The sequence below is a fragment of the Dromiciops gliroides genome, chromosome X, assembly GCF_019393635.1.
Source record: "Dromiciops gliroides isolate mDroGli1 chromosome X, mDroGli1.pri, whole genome shotgun sequence".
Taxonomy (NCBI): domain Eukaryota; kingdom Metazoa; phylum Chordata; class Mammalia; order Microbiotheria; family Microbiotheriidae; genus Dromiciops; species Dromiciops gliroides.
In genome coordinates this window covers 45,168,809-45,185,762 of record NC_057867.1, presented here as the reverse complement: position 1 = coordinate 45,185,762, position 16,954 = coordinate 45,168,809, and the positions used below count along the sequence as shown (strand labels likewise).

At 38.2% G+C, this 16,954-nt stretch overlaps 1 protein-coding gene across 11 annotated transcripts in view; it reads left to right on the top strand.

The window, feature by feature from the left end:
• The window catches only part of SMARCA1 (SWI/SNF related, matrix associated, actin dependent regulator of chromatin, subfamily a, member 1), a 112,139-nt gene that overhangs the window by 86,848 nt on the left and 8,337 nt on the right, over nucleotides 1–16,954 (top strand). For all 11 annotated transcript variants that reach the window (XM_043973986.1, XM_043973984.1, XM_043973989.1 and 8 more), the window contains 4 exons: nucleotides 1,137–1,259; nucleotides 8,411–8,543; nucleotides 10,320–10,438; nucleotides 10,556–10,768. In XM_043973986.1, the coding sequence (XP_043829921.1) occupies nucleotides 1,137–1,259; nucleotides 8,411–8,543; nucleotides 10,320–10,438; nucleotides 10,556–10,768 (588 nt within the window). The remainder of the gene's footprint in view (nucleotides 1–1,136; nucleotides 1,260–8,410; nucleotides 8,544–10,319; nucleotides 10,439–10,555; nucleotides 10,769–16,954) is intronic.

Sequence of the window (16,954 nt, the reverse complement as noted above, 5' to 3'; positions counted from 1 at the left end):
TAGTTTTTAAGCTTGTTTTCTTTTTGACAAACCTTTGGAAGACCTCACAGAGCGCCATCGTAAATGACGGTCCCCTTTTGTTAGATGTAGATATCGGCCTGGCTGTCATAGATAGAGACATAGAAGTGGGTTATTGAATTGTTATCGGACTTCAGACTATGTGTATATATGGTGACATGATGATTGTTCCCACTGTGAGTGTACTGCCTCCTACCCTTGGGAACTGAGCCTCCCTAGGCTGTGATTTGCTATCCCTTCTATGGATCTGACTCTGGTATCTCTGCCATCAGAGCGTTTGCCACTTGTGTCTTTCTCCTGCCTGCTCCCCCCCTCCCACCCTGTCTCTGTTGCCTCAAGCCACTGCCATCTCTGTCTGCTTTTCCTCTCCATTGGCTACTGCCAGCCCAGTCATCTCTTCTTTTCTCTGCCACCAGCATTGTGAATCCATGCCATGTCTACTATCTGTTCCTCTCTGCCCTCTTCTCAGCTTTTTTTCTCTCCTGTCTCTCCAGGCGCCTATCACTGCTTTCCTGTATTAAACTTTCAAGTTAAAAAAAATGGGCCAGTTATAGATATCAATGGCCAGACAGAGTACCCTCTGCACTTTGTGTGGCTAACTTACCATATGCCACCCATTGGGTGTAGGCTTTGGGTTGCCAATCCTTCTTACCCAAAGACTTGGGTGGCAGGGGTAGGGCGTGGACTTTAATTTTTGAAGCTGATCGGGGAACCTAGGGACAAATACCGATAGCTGAGAATGTTTTGTGTGATGCTGGTATTGGGGGGATAGGGGAAGGTAGTGCCCACTTTCCATGTTCTAGGATTTCTCTATTAGAGTGAAAGAAGACCTTATAGGTTAGTAGCTACATAGGAGACGTAATTGATCACATAGCATAATCCAATCTGGGCTAGAATGAGGTAGTCCAAAATAGGCTTTGAGTATAATCACTATGTGGTGCATTTAAAAAACGATTTTCATGACAGATGAAATGACAGCCTTTTGTCATAAATGTAGCAAAGACGATCTCCATGTGTTTAGACTCTGTGTCACTCATTAAGTTTGCTTTGTGTCTAGAGACACAAGAAGAGCACTCCCTAACTGCTCACTCATTGCTTTTTGCTGTGCTGATTTGTAGGTGCCAAGGAACCCTGAACTCCCCAATTCAGCCCAGGCTCAGAAGGAGGAGCAGAAGAAGATTGATGAAGCTGAGCCTCACACATCTGAGGAGACTGAAGAGAAAGAAAAACTTCTCACCCAGGTAAAAACTTCTCTACCTGATAGACTTGTGTTCTAATTTTTTTTTGTGGGACAATAAGGGTGAAGTGACTTGCCCAGGGTCACACAGCTAGTAAGTGTCAAGTGTCTGAGTCCGGATTTGAACTCAGGTTCTCCTGAATCCAGGCCTGGTGCTCTATCCACTGTGCCACCTAGCTGCCCCCTTACCTGATAGACTTGTAAACCCTTCCCCCTAGACAGTCACAAGGTACATTAGAGTCATTTAGGAAGGAAAGCATCAGTGGTGGAGAGCTCAGAGACACATTGCCAATATTTTTTGCTAGCAGGCATCCTTGTGTTTTTGAGCTGCAGTTGCATCCCAGTTAAGGCCCTCCTTGGCCTAGCTTGGTCCTACTCAGTTCTCAGGAGAGCATGGTCCCAGGCACAAATCTCTATTGCTACCTAGTTTTGATCTCCAAGAAATCATGTCTCTCTGGGCCTTAGTTTCCTCATCTGTAAAACAAGAGGGTTGGGCCTCTGAATCCTTTCAAGATTTTAAAATACAAATCCTCTCCAACCTGCTGATTGTAAAAGGATTCCAGTGGAATCAGAAAACATCTTTTTACAACAACTGTTTTTAAAAGAATCATTACATTTTCTTATCTTCTTTTAGGGTCATTTAAATATGCTAATAGAGATTTTTTATATTTAAATTGCTTATTCGGATTAATAATAATTGGCACCTCAAAAAGCCCCCTATTCATCAATCTGTATTCTAGAATGATCTTGTAATTCTCAGAGGAAAACCTAGAAATCTTTTATCCTTTCTGGGAAGGCTTCGATTATGACTGTGAGAGATTTCTCATGTTGTTTATGTCTCACCGTCCTTCAGTTGGAGATAGAATTTTTTCTAAGGTGATCGTTAATCACCAAATAATTAAAAGTTCACAGTTATCAAATTGAGAACTTTTCCAATTAAACAAAATAACGATGCATTCATGTAACTGTTGCTTTATTGTGTGTAGCATAGTCGTAAAATAAATGACAGATAATTGGAAGTTGGACTTAAAAGGGTTTTGTAAAATAATAAGATGGTATCTCTTTAAAAATTACATTTTATTGATTCCTTTTGTCATGCCTATTGATGCCTTGTGACAAAACAAAACAATTAAACAAAAAATACAATAGTAGAACCGTGTCTTATACTGTTTCCATCATTCTGCCCCAGGATGGATCCCTACCCACTGGCCATGAGGGAGGGAGCCATATATATTTCTTTATTTCTTCTTTTAGGATATGATGATTCTTATGATTATGATTGACTCCCCTTTATTGATCTTTTCATTTACATTGTTATAGTCACATATATATAATCCTCATGGTTTGGCTTAAACTCATTCATCTTTTCTTACTGTACAACAATTCCCCATTGTGTTCTTACATCATGGGGTTTTTGGTTTGGTCTTTTATTTTTAACCATTTCTAAATCAATGAATGCCCACCTTTCTGGTTTTTATTATTATTATTATTATTTTACCATCACAAATCTGTGCTTTGGGTGGTTGGAAACTATGCAAGAAAAATGATTAAATTGTCTATGTCCTTTGATCCATTCAATGAGATATACCAAAATATTCAAAGCACAGAATGGGGGTTTACTGGTACACACTATTTGAGCCACTTCAACAGCTCCACTAAATAGTGTGTGCCCCCATTCCATAGCCCTTCCACCATTGACTACTTCCGTCTCTTTTCTTTCTTGCCACTTTACATAGTGGGAAGTAAAACTTCAGAGTTGTTTTAATTTGCATTTCTCTCATTATTAATGATTCAGCACAGTTTCATTTGTTTGCTTAGAGATTACAGTTCTTCTTTTGATAATTGTTCATATCCAGTGATTATTTAACTATTGGGGAATGACTGTCATTATTTCAATACTTGAGGCAGCTCTTTCTATATTTTGGATATCAGACTTTTATGGCCAAACACCAATGCAAATATTTTTCTGTTCTCCACTGTTTCTTTTCTAATTCTGTCTTCACTGATTTCATTCATGTGAAAGTGTCTTAATTTTATGTAGTCAAAATTGTCATTTTTTTCTTTTCTGTTACACTTCATCCCTTAAGAATTCTCCTCCAGTGTTTGGTGTGGAAGGTATACAAACATTTCTTCTAATTTTCATATGTTTTTTCTTTTTTTGGGGGGGGCAATGAGAGTTAAGTGACTTGCTCAGGGTCACACAGCTAGTAAGTGTCAAGTATCAGAGGCTGGATTTGAACTCAGGTCCTCCCGAATCCAGGGCCAGTGCTTTATCCACTGCGCCACCTAGCTGCCCTATGGTTTGGTTTTGAATGTTCAGGTAGTGCATCTACTTAGACCTCATTATGATTTAATATGCTATGGGGTCTTTGGGAACAGTGGCCAGGCTACATCTCTGCATGGGTCGCTTCCCAGCATGGTGGCTGAAGGCAGTAACAATGCTTCCAGTTGACCCAGAAAAGAAAACCCACCAAAATCCTTGGGATTGTGAAATAGTTCAACATTAGAAACTGATAGGTTTTTAACTCATGGCTTGCTTAATTTATTTTTCTGATATTAGGTTATTTAAGCCCAATTTCTTGTTATGTTTGGATATTTTATATTCTTAAAAGGTCCTCATCAATTAAATAATCAGTTCTGTTAGGATATAGTTATATGTCATAGTTCTTGATAATTTTTATTTCTTGTTGGATGTGTAATTTGTTTTCCTCTCTGTCTTTTCTTTTTCAGGTTAATTTATTGATTTTTGTTTGTCTTTTCAAAACTTTTTAGTTTTTCTGCATTTCTCTAAGTTTAAAGATTTCTCCTTTTATATTTGTTTTAGAGTTGCTAATTGGTTTATTTCCTAGTCTTTTTAATTGCATGCATGCCATTATTTCATCTTCTTTTAGGTTACAATTCTTTTGCTTACAATTCCTTTAGTTTTACTCATTTTTTAAATGAATTCTGTAAAAAGAGGCATTTGTTATACTGCTTTTTTATATTTATTTATGATTTTAAAAACTTAGCTGCTATTCAACTTAGTACATATGCATTTAATATTGCTATTTTCATTGTCTGCTGGTGTCCTTAAGCACAATGCAGTTTCCCTGTTTTTCTCTCTTGACTTTTTCAAATTTTATTGTTGCCTTATCTGAGATCATGATTGCAACTCTGGCTTTTTATAGTTGCCTGAAGCAGAATAGATTTTCTTCTATCCAGTCATTTTCACCCTGTATGTGTCTATATTTTTACAACATTTTTTTTTGGCAGGGAGCAAATTCTTAGGTTTTGTTTTCTTATCATTTCCTCTATCTTATCTTTTTTTGGGGGAATTTAATCCATTCACATTTAGGGTTATAATTGTTGTTTATGTTTTCTTACATTAGCGTTGTATATATTTCATATAAATTTACATAGGATATATGAATTATGTGTGTATATATGTATATATGTATGACCATATGTATATACATTTTCCTTTTCTTTTAAGTCAGCACTTAATTTAGTCTCTCCCATCTCTTTTGCTTATACTAACCTGAACCCATTCTCTTCATTGAGGCTTCCCTCCCTCTCATTACCTTTCATAACCCTAAACTCTTTGAGTTTCACTTTATTATTATTTTTGGTCTTTCATTTTTGTTTAACCCTTCTCTTTCCCAGCTGAGATAAGACTTGCCTACAGAATCCTCTTAGTCCCTACTTACCCCATCCATTCTTCTGTTTCAAAGATTTTTAATCTGCAAGGCCACTTTCCAAAAATTGGTGTTTTTCCTCCATTTTTCTTACTCCTTACTGCTTTTAAGCTTCTTTACAATCTAGTCCCACTTCGGCAAGATTCATCCATTTGTCGAATCAGTATTTGAATATTTACTTATGTATAAGGCTTTGTGATAGGAAAATTCTCTTGGTATTAGAAGGTAAACAATGCCTGGAAGTGGTGGGTTTTTGTTTGTTTGTTTTTGCTGTATGTTTCATTGTATGTGGTTAATGTACTTTTAAGTGAATTTTTTAAAATTACATTTTTACTTCTTTAAATTGAGTGCCCACAGGTGCTAAAGTCTAGTTTGAAAGTACAGACACAGTTTACAGCACATTAGGCACATTCACAGAAATGAATCAAAACATTGCCATATTTATATTTTATTTTCATTTCCCCCCCTGAACACAGAAAAATGAAGCTATGTTCTTATGGTCTTAAAAATTCTACTGGGCTTGCCCAATTGCTATGTTATGAATGAAGATTGCTGAATGCATTTGAAAGGAGCAAGCTTAAGTAGTAATATAGAGGCTAAGAGTTCTCCCTACCACTCATAGTAGTTGAATTTATTACCCTAAAAGGGAAGTATTTTTTTTTTTTAAGAAAAAAGGAGTAATAGGAAGGTGAGCAGGGTAGAAGCACTAGGTTTAAGATCATCTTAAATCTTTTCTAGCTTACTTGAACTATTTTGCAGTCCATGGTGTATTTTTAAAATTTAGATATATTTTTTTTGACAGAGGGAGGGTGAGTTCAGGAATGTGCTAGAGCCAGCTCCTTGTGCTTGGTGAAGTGGTTGGCAGATTTTTAGTGTGAGCATTTATTTACACCTTGGAAATAAAAGGGCTTGATTTATTGTTTAGTCTAGAAAGTGATGGAAAAAATATTAAGAACACGGATTAAACTGAAAAGTATGTCCCAGGGAATATGTTTTTTTTCCAGAGAGCCAGTTGTTAAATAGTTACCCTGACATTCCTGGGTGAGTGGATATGCAAAGCCTCTCCTCTGGTGACTTCTAGGATATGTTAATTAACCCCCATGTAGTTCTTTGTCAGAACTGAGCACTTAAAACACTTAGTTATAGTATGTGGTCTTTTAGTGAAGAAATTTTGGAGACAGTATGATATTTATACAAATTCAATTTTTCAGTATCCTTTTTGAGTACAGTTGATTTAGATACAGTAGTTTGGAATAAAGATTTGGGGGTAAATTCTGCTCCATATTTCCCCGGTGTTTTTTAGACTACTCCATCCAAATCCTTAACATTTGAGTGGAAAATAAATTTTTTAAAAATGTACCAACAAGCTCAATTGACTGACCATGGTTGAGAAAAGCAGCTGACATTCAACATTGCTGGATTCCGATGAAAGAAACATTTATTCATAAATTCAAACTACAAAATGGAGCAGTTTATGGATTTAAAAAATATTTCTGTGAACTTCTTGACAAGAGGAACGGTCTCATTTTGTTTGTCTTTGTATTTCTAGTGCAGTCCCTGGTGCATAGAAGGAGCTTTAATTTATGATAGTTGATTGACTGTATGTGAACCCTGCTATATGCAAAGTGGAGGGGCTGCTGGGAAATTCAGACCCACTTCTACCTCCACTAAGCCTTCATGTTTCCACGTTTTTGTTTACTGCTTTTCTGAGACATCTGGCCATATTCTCCATGTCTCCTGCTGCATCCGTAACCATTTTTGCTATAGCTGCAGTAAGGAGATAAAGTATACTAGACTTGAAGCATCAAGGGAACTAGTTCCATGTTGGTTGTCTGGGCATAAGTCTTCTGTCCATGTTTCATTGAAGGGCAAGGAAAGGGATTATTGCATTTAGCATCTGCCATGGGCAGCATTGTCGTTATTGTCATCGTCATCATCGTTGTCTGCTACTTCCAGGGTCTTTCATGTCCTCTCCCAACCTTGCTGTTGTCTTTAGTCCAAGGTGGGAGCATTTCTCTAGCATTTTATTTGTTTTTTTGTTTGTTTGTTTGTTTTGCGGGGTAATGGGGGTTAAGTGACTTGCCCAGGGTCACACAGCTAGTAAGTGTCAAGTGTCTGAGACTGGATTTGAACTCAGGTCCTCCTGACTCCAGGGCTGGTGCTTTATCCACTGCACCACCTAGCTGCCCCCCTTCTCTAGCATTTTAACTGGAGTTCAAAATGATTTACTAACTGGGCTATTGTTTGTTTGTTTTTTTAAACAGAACTCTGTAATGGAAGGTGTATCTATTTAATACCCTTTCTTCTTCTTCTTTTTTTTTTTTTTAGTGAGGCAGTTGGGGTTAAATGACTTGCCCAGGGTCACACAGCTAGTAAGTGTTATGTGTCTGAGGTCGGATTTGAACTCAGGTACTCCTGATTCCAGGGCCAGTGCTCTATCCACTGTGCCACCTAGCTGCCCCAATACCCTTTCTTCTTGCCAAGTGTGTCTCTAAAATTTGCTAGAATGTAGTAATATGAAGAGACCATTTTCCTAATAGCTCATATTTCTCTAACTCCTTAAGGTTAGCAAAGCACTTTATGTCCATTATATCATTTGATCCTCCCAGCAACCCCATGAAAGAAGTACATTGATCTGCCCATTGTACAGATGAGGAAATAAGCCAGGGAGAAGTTAACTGACTTGCCCACACTTACCCAGCTAGTAAATAAAGGCCTGAGGCAGGGTTCAGGCCTCGGTCTTCTTGACTTCACGTTCTGTACTGTTTTATCAAGTATGAATAGCTACATTTGATACTTTTATTTTCTTGAAAATTTAAAGAAGGAAGGTTGATATTTTTATCAATTTTTGTTGTTGTTCCTGTCATTTTTCAGTTGTGTTCAACTCTTCATGACCCCATTTTGGGGTTTTTCTTGGCAAAGATCCTGGAGTGGTTTGTCATTTCCTTCTCTAGCTCCTTTTACAGATGAGAAAACTGAGGCAAACAGGGTGAATTGATTTACCCAGGGTCACACAGCTAGTAAGCGTTTGAAGCTAGATTTGAACTCAGGTCTTTCTGACTCTAGGCCTGGGGCTCTATCCACTGTGTTACCTCACCACCCATATAGTTATCATTACCTTGAGTTTTACAATGTAGTATTTATTGATGAGTTATAACATTAGGCCTCTAACATTTTATTTATAAAAAATCAGTAAGCTTTGGAATTAAAAATTACAAGGTATCTCCATATTTCAAATTGTAAATTAATTTTGAGTTGATCAGAAGACTTCCATTCTCGATAAAAGAGGAGAGTTATTTTTACAATAATTCTCAAGTCTTGATTCTGGAATAAAACATTATCACATTTCTTAATATGAAAAGTATGTAGCAGAAGGTGTTTTTGAACTGTCTTCCAGGTTATTAACAGTAATGTGCGAAGAACACATTTTGGTCTGGTTTTGGTTTACTCTTAATAGTAATGTTTTTCTTTTGGCTTCCAGGGATTCACAAACTGGAACAAACGGGATTTCAACCAGTTCATTAAAGCTAATGAGAAGTATGGGCGTGATGATATAGATAATATCGCCCGAGAGGTGGAGGGCAAATCACCAGAGGAGGTCATTGAATATTCAGGTTTGTTCATCAGTTGAAACTATGTCTTGGCTTAGCTTTATTCATTTCTTTTTATTTTGAATCTCAAATAGGATTTTGGCTTGTTTAAAGATCATTTTAACTTAAAGGTGTGAAACTTACAGGAAAGCAGAATATTAGCCTATTTCCCTCTCGAAGATGTTAATTTCTCTATATGAATCTGATTTAGAATATTTTGACTGATACTTTTATTTTGAGGGAATCTGTGATCTCATCAGTGCAGGCTTCCCTCCAACAGTGCAGATTGCAATCTACTGGTACCCTCTCCAAGTACTCCAGAGGGTATCTGCCCAGTGCCCTGAGGACATTTCCCTAGATCTTTTAACATTATCTGGAGATGGATGGGTGGTGCACTGGTTAGCCCTTGCCACATGACTGCATCATCTCCTTTTCTGGTGTACAGTTCTTTGTTGCTAATATACTGGATGTCCACTATGAGTCTCTGCCTTGCCCTTTGGGTAACCTGTAAGGTATTCCATAGCTTGCAGCCATGCAGTATCCCTGAAATAATATTGATGTTACCAGACGGACCTTTATTTCAGGGAGAAACTTGAGGTCATTAAAAGTGCTGCACTAATTGGCAATTGGGGTTAAGTGACTTGCCCAGGGTCACACAGCTAGTAAGTGTCAAGTGTCTGAGGCCGGATTTGAACTCAGGTCCTCCTGAATCCAGGGCTGGTGTTTTATCCACTGTGCCACCTAGCTGCCCCCTAATTTTTTTTTAGAGGAAAAAAAGTAGTGGCATCTGTAGACTCTAAACCAGTGAATTTTGACTTCTATTTCTGACAGAAATTCTAGAACACATCATTAAGGGGATGGCTTGGGAGAACGAGAAGCAGTGATCATAAAGAGCCAACATGGCTTCATCCAGAGTAGATTATAGCTCAGTCCCCTCATTACCTTTTTTGATAAGTTAACTAGACTGCTATGTCAGGGCCATATTGTAGTCACAGGATATGCTTAGATTTCTACATCTAGATGGTGTGGAGGATAGAATGCTGGGACTAGAGCAGAGAAGACTTGAATTCAAATCTGGCTTTAGACTAGCTATGTGAGCCTGGACAAGTCATTTTACCATTATCTCCCTCAGTTGCCTCAAATGGAAAGTGTGGATAATAATAGCATCTACTTCCCAGGGTTGTTGAGAAGATCAATTGAGATAATATGGTGGGGCCTCTAAGATGTCTTTGAACTCTGAGATCCTGGAATTCTGAATCATTTGTTATTTGCAATCATGAGAGATTTCATGATGTTTTAAGGAAGGGGAATTTGCAATGAACTTTTGACCATTTATCGACCATTTTCCATTTGTCGTATCCATTGTCTAATTGGAGTATTTCTTTTTTAATTAATTAATTAATTAAATTTTTTTTGGTGAGGCAATTGGCGTTAAGTGACTTGCCCAGGGTCACACAGGTAGTAAGTGTCAAGTGTCTGAGGCTGGATTTGAACTCAGGTACTCGTGACTCCAGGGCTGGTGCTTTATCCATTGCGCCGCCTAGCTGCCCCTGGAGTATTTCTTAAGGAAGGGGAGAACAACTGTTGAGGTCCTTCACAGGTAGGTCTCAAATCCTGGGTAGTTCATAATCCATTATACTGTCCACTCATGTAAGTAAAACACATATTCTTTTTACTCCATTAAATGCTCTCTCCTTTCCAGTCTAGTTAATGCCATCAAATCCAATTTGTCCACTTCTTGTGTACATTTGGCATGGGTGACAAGTTGTTATTAAAAAAGTAAATACTTCTGTCTTTCAGCCGTGTTTTGGGAGCGTTGTAATGAGCTACAAGATATTGAAAGAATCATGGCCCAAATTGAACGAGGAGAAGCTCGAATTCAGCGACGCATCAGTATCAAGAAAGCCCTGGATGCCAAAGTAGTATTGTTTCCCTTATTTTAGAATCATTAGACTGCTCGTAATGGAGTGGTGGTTAAACTTCATTCGCCTTTGTGCACCCCAAATAGACACAGTTGTTGTTCGTCTTGTTTTCAGATCGCGAGATACAAGGCGCCATTTCATCAGCTGCGCATTCAGTATGGGACCAACAAAGGGAAGAACTACACTGAAGAGGAAGATCGATTCTTGATTTGTATGCTACATAAAATGGGCTTTGACAAGGAAAATGTGTACGAAGAGTTACGTCAGTGTGTGCGCAATGCCCCTCAATTCAGATTTGATTGGTTTATCAAATCGAGAACTGCCATGGTATGTACGAAAAACAAACCTGTCATATTTAAGGAGTTTAGGGTCTCTTCAGACGTTGGAAGGTAGAGCATAATTAGGCGAAATGTTTTTCTTTTTCTTTTTCTTTTTTCTTTTTTTTTTTTTTTTAGTGAGGCAATTGGGGTTAAGTGACTTGCCCAAGGTCACACAGCTAGTAAGTGTTAAGTGTCTGAGGCCGGATTTGAACTCAGGTCCTCCTGACTCCAGGGCCGGTGCTCTATCCACTGAGCCACCTAGCTGCCCCTGTTTTTCTTTTTCAATGCTGTTCATAGTATCTCCAGATAATATAAATGACTATAATTCAACAAACATTTATTAGGCATGCTAGGTCTAAGTTCTAAGTTTTGGGACACAAAGACAAGAATAAAACAGGCCCTGCCCTCAAGGAACTTAGATTTTATTTGAGGGTGAGGGGGCAAAGGGCAGCTTGTAGCCAGGTAAGCAATACAGAGATATAAACAAAGTCAATTCTGGGAGTGGGCCCACTCAATATGGGGAGTGAGGAAAGGTTGCCCCTAAGAGGTAGCCAGCTCTTTAGCCTAGTCTTTCAGGGTGTTAGGGATTCTAAGAGGTGAAGGTGTGAGGAAGGCCTACATTTCAGACATGCTGGCAGGAAATGGAATGCCTTATGGGGGAATGGCAAGCAGGCCATAGTGCACGAACACAGAGCATGTATGAGAGGCAGTAATATGAAACCAGTGGAGAAAGATAGGTTGGATCAAGACTGAAGGCCTTACGTGCCAAACAGTTGAGTGGTCTTTTATCCTAGTGGTATTAGGGAGTTATTGAAGCCAAGGACATGGTATGGTCAGACCAGAGCTTTGTGCAAATCAATTGGGTAGCTGTGGAGAGAATGGATTGGAGGCAGAAAGACCGATTGGGAGGCTCTTGAAAAGTAAGAAGGGCCTGAACTCAGTTGGTAGTTATGTGAATGTAATGCGAAAGGTGCAAACAACAAATAATATCTGGATAGACTTTGAGAGAGAGTGGAGGACAGAAGGTCCGTGGGGTCATGAAGAGTCAGACATGACTGACTGAACAACCACAGAATTGAGGATGGTTCTGAGGTTACCAAGTTCAAATCTCACCTCAGACACTTACTAACTGTGTCACCCCGATGTCATGGTCCTCTTTGAAAACAAAGGACAAACAATAGCCTAAAATAATGACAATAGCTCCCATTTCTCTGCTACTGCAGTTTGCAATGTGCTGTATGTAGAACAGATATGCATCGAGCCATAGGCATGGAGTTAAAAAAACCACCTGAAATAATACATGAATATTAAAAGAAATAAAATGTGGAAAGGCGTATATCTATCTCTCTTTCTCTATCTACCTACCAATCTCTCTGTCTGTCCACCTGTCTGCATATTTACCTACAGCTCTGGTCTCTCTCTCGCTACCTCTTTGTGTCTGTGTGTCTGTCCATCTGTCTGTCTATCTACCTGCATTTCTGACCATCTTGGTGAGATGCTGGTGGTTGGTTATTTTGTGTCTTTAATGAAGTAAGAATAAGAATGATTAGTCCAGAGCATTAAGGTTAAAGAAAGAGTGTTTTGCCTATGACAGTTGTTGGATACTTGGAAACTAATTATCAAGGAATAATGCAGCACAAATTCTCTCCTTATTCCCCCTGGAGAATCAAATTCTTCTTTGCCTGGAATGAACCTGGGATTTAATCAGCCTGAGGGCTGAAGGGGGGAGAGGGAGGGAGGGAGGGAGAGAGAGAGAGAGAGAGAGAGAGAGAGAGAGAGAGAGAGAGAGAGAGAGAGAGAGAGAGAGGGAGAGAGATTCAGATTCAGAGGTGCCTAGTTTAGTCAATCAACAAGCATTAGTGATTAGTTATTCTGTGGTCTGAGTTTGCAAAAGAACAGTCTCCCAGAGCCACATGTCTCCAACTGTGAGCCATATGGGACTTTAGGCTTGCAACCATATCATGTCGAGCAGGTTCAACTGTTTATGAAGCCAATCGAATACTAGCCAATCATCTCTTCAGGGCTTTCTGTCAGGATGCTTGTGAAGCTCCTTTCAGTGATTGTATTCCCACTCTTATTCCCTTTTGGGCTCTGTCAACCCCATATCAAAGCATTATGTTGAAATGGATTAAAAAATCCAGGGAAAACCTTGTATGCTTTTTGTAAGCGAAGTACAGATGGACACTCCTGTGCAGCATTATTTTAAGAATAAAAAAAAAACCAATACATTATAGCGGTCACTAGGTGTCGCCAGTGTTCCATGCAAACAACCTGCTTTGACCCTCCCTCCATTTTCTCTTCTGCTCTTTCTTCAAAACATTTCTCTATGAACACTTTTTTTTTTCTGCCAACAGATGTAAATTTCCACTCATTTCTTTATTTTTTTCCAAAGGCAGATGTCAGCTTCATTATATGTTCAAAATTGGAAGCAAAAGCTTTTAAAAATCGAATTTAACTCTTCGTTGTATTTTCTGAGGAGTGCTTTGCATCTTGAACAGAATGAAAACCTCTTTGTCTTTTGTTACCTTCGAGAGGGAATCATTTAGGAATTTTGTGAAGTTCTGTTTGCAAAATGTTGATAATTTCATATTATAACTACTTAATGTTAAGAGAAGCAGGGTCCAAAGTGAGGGAGCTGAGAGTCTCAGTCACAGTACATCTAACACCTGGGCAGGACTTTGAAATCAAGTCATGAGGATCAGCAGAAGGAGTTGGGAATGTTTCATCTGGAGAAGAAAATTCAGGAGTGGGGGCGGGTAGTAGTATGGAACATGATTCCTGTCTTCAGGTATTTGAGGGGTTCTAATGTGGAAGAAGGGATGGATTTTACTGGTTCTCTTTGACCCCAGATGGTAGTATTAGGAGCATATTTTTTAGAAATTTCAGAGAAACAGATTTTGTCTCCACGGTAGAAAGAACTCGCTAACAATTAGGTCAATCCAAAGGTGGGAAGAGTCTGTTTTGGGAGATGAGAGTCTTCCAAATGAAGTCTAAATGGAAGCTTCACTGTTGGAGGCATTGTATTAGGGAGGTTCGTTCATTCAGGTTAGATTAGATGTAGATGGCCACTGAGGGCCCCTCTGGCATGGAGATTCTGTAGTATGCGTTTGTGTGTTTAGACACCCATTTATGTATAACATACCTATTTATATGTATGTATTTCTATTTGTATTATAGTTTTGTCTATCATACTCAGTCTTGGCCCTGATCTTTTTTGTTTACTCACTAGTAGTTGATGGCTATTTTTGTGTATACTTAATATATTCTGAATATGGTATAAGGTAGACTTCATTTGGAATGTAGATTATGTATTTCAATGTATAAACCCCGTATATAGGGAGCATTGCAAATTAAGGATGACTAGATAGTCAAATTGCATTGCCACAATCCCTATATGTCATGATTTTCTTCTGGTTTTAATAATTTTGTCCTAATGGGTGGTGCCTGTCATGTATAATCCAGGCAAAGAAATCTCTATTTTTGGACTTCTAAGATACTTAGTTCTGTTGAGAATCCTATATCACAAGTACAGCGGATGCGGTTTGCTTCATTGTTTGAGTATATTGTTACATGGAAATTGAAATCCTCCTGTTAATTAAAGTTAGCTCACACAGAAGCTGTCTGGCGAAAACAGGATTTTGCTAAAAAACATTCTACTCTGTTGCCCGGAGACACCAACAAATACTCTGAAACCCTTCTTAGAAAAAACGTGAAACCTCAGTGGCTCTAATTTATTCAAGGATCTGAAATACTGAATTCATGGCTTCTGACTTAACAAAAAGTCTCAAAGTACTTCAAAGCATGAACCTTTAGTTCTAAATATGCCTCACTCTGAAGGCCTTCAACTAAAGGTTGGAGATTACTTTGAGTTTCTTTACCATTTAGAATGCTGGCTACACAAAAGGGAAAATGAGGCTCAGTTCTATTTCTCCAAACTAAAAAGATTGTGATTTCTTTCCCTGGGAACTTGTTTGGTATTTAAGTAAGTAATCAGTGTCTATTGAACTGCATAAACAAGTAGAAAGGATATGATCAACTGGTAAGTTTTTTAAGCTCAGCATACAAATGGCAGCACCATTTTTCTTCTAAGAGAAACATATCAAGATGGGTTCTCAGTCTTAGAATTTCCAAAGGCTGTCAAAGTTAAATGGAATATTTCAAAATCATTATGAGAAAAGGAAATGATAACATTTTATATTTCTGTATTTCATAGTAGACTTTTCAAACATTTTAAGCAATATTAACTCATTAATCCTTGTGGCATCCTTAAGTAAACCTGGAAGACTGAGAGTAAGACTAAGTTTGATAGACAAAACTGAAACACATAAACACACACACATCAAATCTCAATGCTACAATGGCACACAGTGGCCATCTACATCTAGTATAACCTCTACATATATATAAATTCCCCAATACAGTTTCTCCAATAGTGAGTACAGTGAATAGAGCGCCAGACCTGGGGTCAAGAGTATCTGATTTCAAATCTAGCCTCAGACAGTTAGTTACTAGTTGTGTGACTCTGGGCAAGTCACTTAACCCTGCTTGCCTCAGTTTCCTCATCTGTACAATGAACTGGAGAAGGAAATGGCAAACTACTCTAGTATCTTTGCCAAGAAAACCCCAAATGGGGTCACAAAGAATCAGATACAACTGAAAACACATTCAGCAACGACAGGTATCCAGGCTTTACTTCGAAGATTTATCACTTTTCAAGGCAGCCTGTTTCTACCTTTGGATCCTAAATGTTAGCAAATTCTTTTTACCATCCTGTTTCTTATGTGAATACCTTGATAGGCAGTGTGGTATAATAGTTAGAACCCTGACTTTGCAGTCGGAAAGGCCTAGGTTTTGAGTCCCTCACCTCACAAGGAGCATCCCTCGATTTCACTACTCAATCCATTGTGCTCCCCTCCTTTTTTCAGTGGTCTTTTTTCGTTTTTATCTTTTGGGAGGCAGTCATGGTGAAGTAACTTGCCCACCTAGCTGCTTCCAGTGTTGTTTTTTCTTCTTAATTTCAAAATTCTTAACTTTTCCCTCTCCAAACAAGAGTTTTCTTATTTTTCAGCATGAAATCAGAAGGCCCCTTTTCAACTCTTCACTCCACTCAATCTATGAGTCATCTCACTCACTGAAAAGTAGGATGGAGGCATGGCTGTGATGAACCTTTTTAAGAAGCTATAGATGCACTTATTGTCTCTGATGTAGATGGTAGCAATTGAGCAGAGTGTTAGCCATTCAAAAAAGTGACTCAGTCCTTTGTATTAACATGTAGATTTCTTTTTTTAATGGAATTTGAGAGTGAGTCACACAAAGTAATATCTCTGCCTCCAGTGCAATTAGATTTTAGTGTTATTACTGATTTGTTTACAAATCACAACTTTATTATTAATTAACTTGTAGCTTAATGAAGATTAAGAAAATAACATTCCCCATTAGAACTGTAAGAGAACATTTTATATTTCTTTTTTTACTGGTATAGTTTTGTATTAACTTTCTCCAGTTTGATGAGGTTAACAATGAATCCTAAGCATTAAGTTGTTTTTCAGTTCATTGTACAAGAGTATTTTATAAACTATCTGCTTGGTCAAGGATGGCTTTCCCTTGTAGTTGTTTACTAGAAAATTCAAAGCCAGATTTGAAATCCCATAACTCATTTGAGAATCACACTTAGCACTCGTAGCTTGTTGGTGATACAACAAAGTATAAGGAAACTTTGGGAGGAAAAGGCATTTGTGCTTCCCTGCTTGGTGTTTTAGTGCCTAATTCTATACTCGTTATTGTATCTGTTACTTTTTTTTAAAACGATGCATTCTAAAGGAGTTCTTAACCTCATGTCTGTCAACTTGGTTTTAAAAATATTTTGATGACTGTATTGCGTACGATTTGTTTCTGTTGTAATCATAGATATTTTATTTTATGCGTTTACAAATATGATTCTGAGAAAGGGCCCATCCCCAAGGCTTCCCCAGCCTGCCCAACGAAGGGTCCAGGATATAGAAAAAGGGAAAAACCCCTGGGATGGATGAAAATTGGGCAATAGGAGAGGACATATTAACAGTAAAGACTTAGTACTGGCTTCTTAACAAATTAAAAGAGAAAAATCCTTTTATGTTCACTGGAACAGGTTCATCTTTGAGACAATTGAAAGTTGAAACATTTTGGCTGCTTATAAAATATAGAATTTAATATT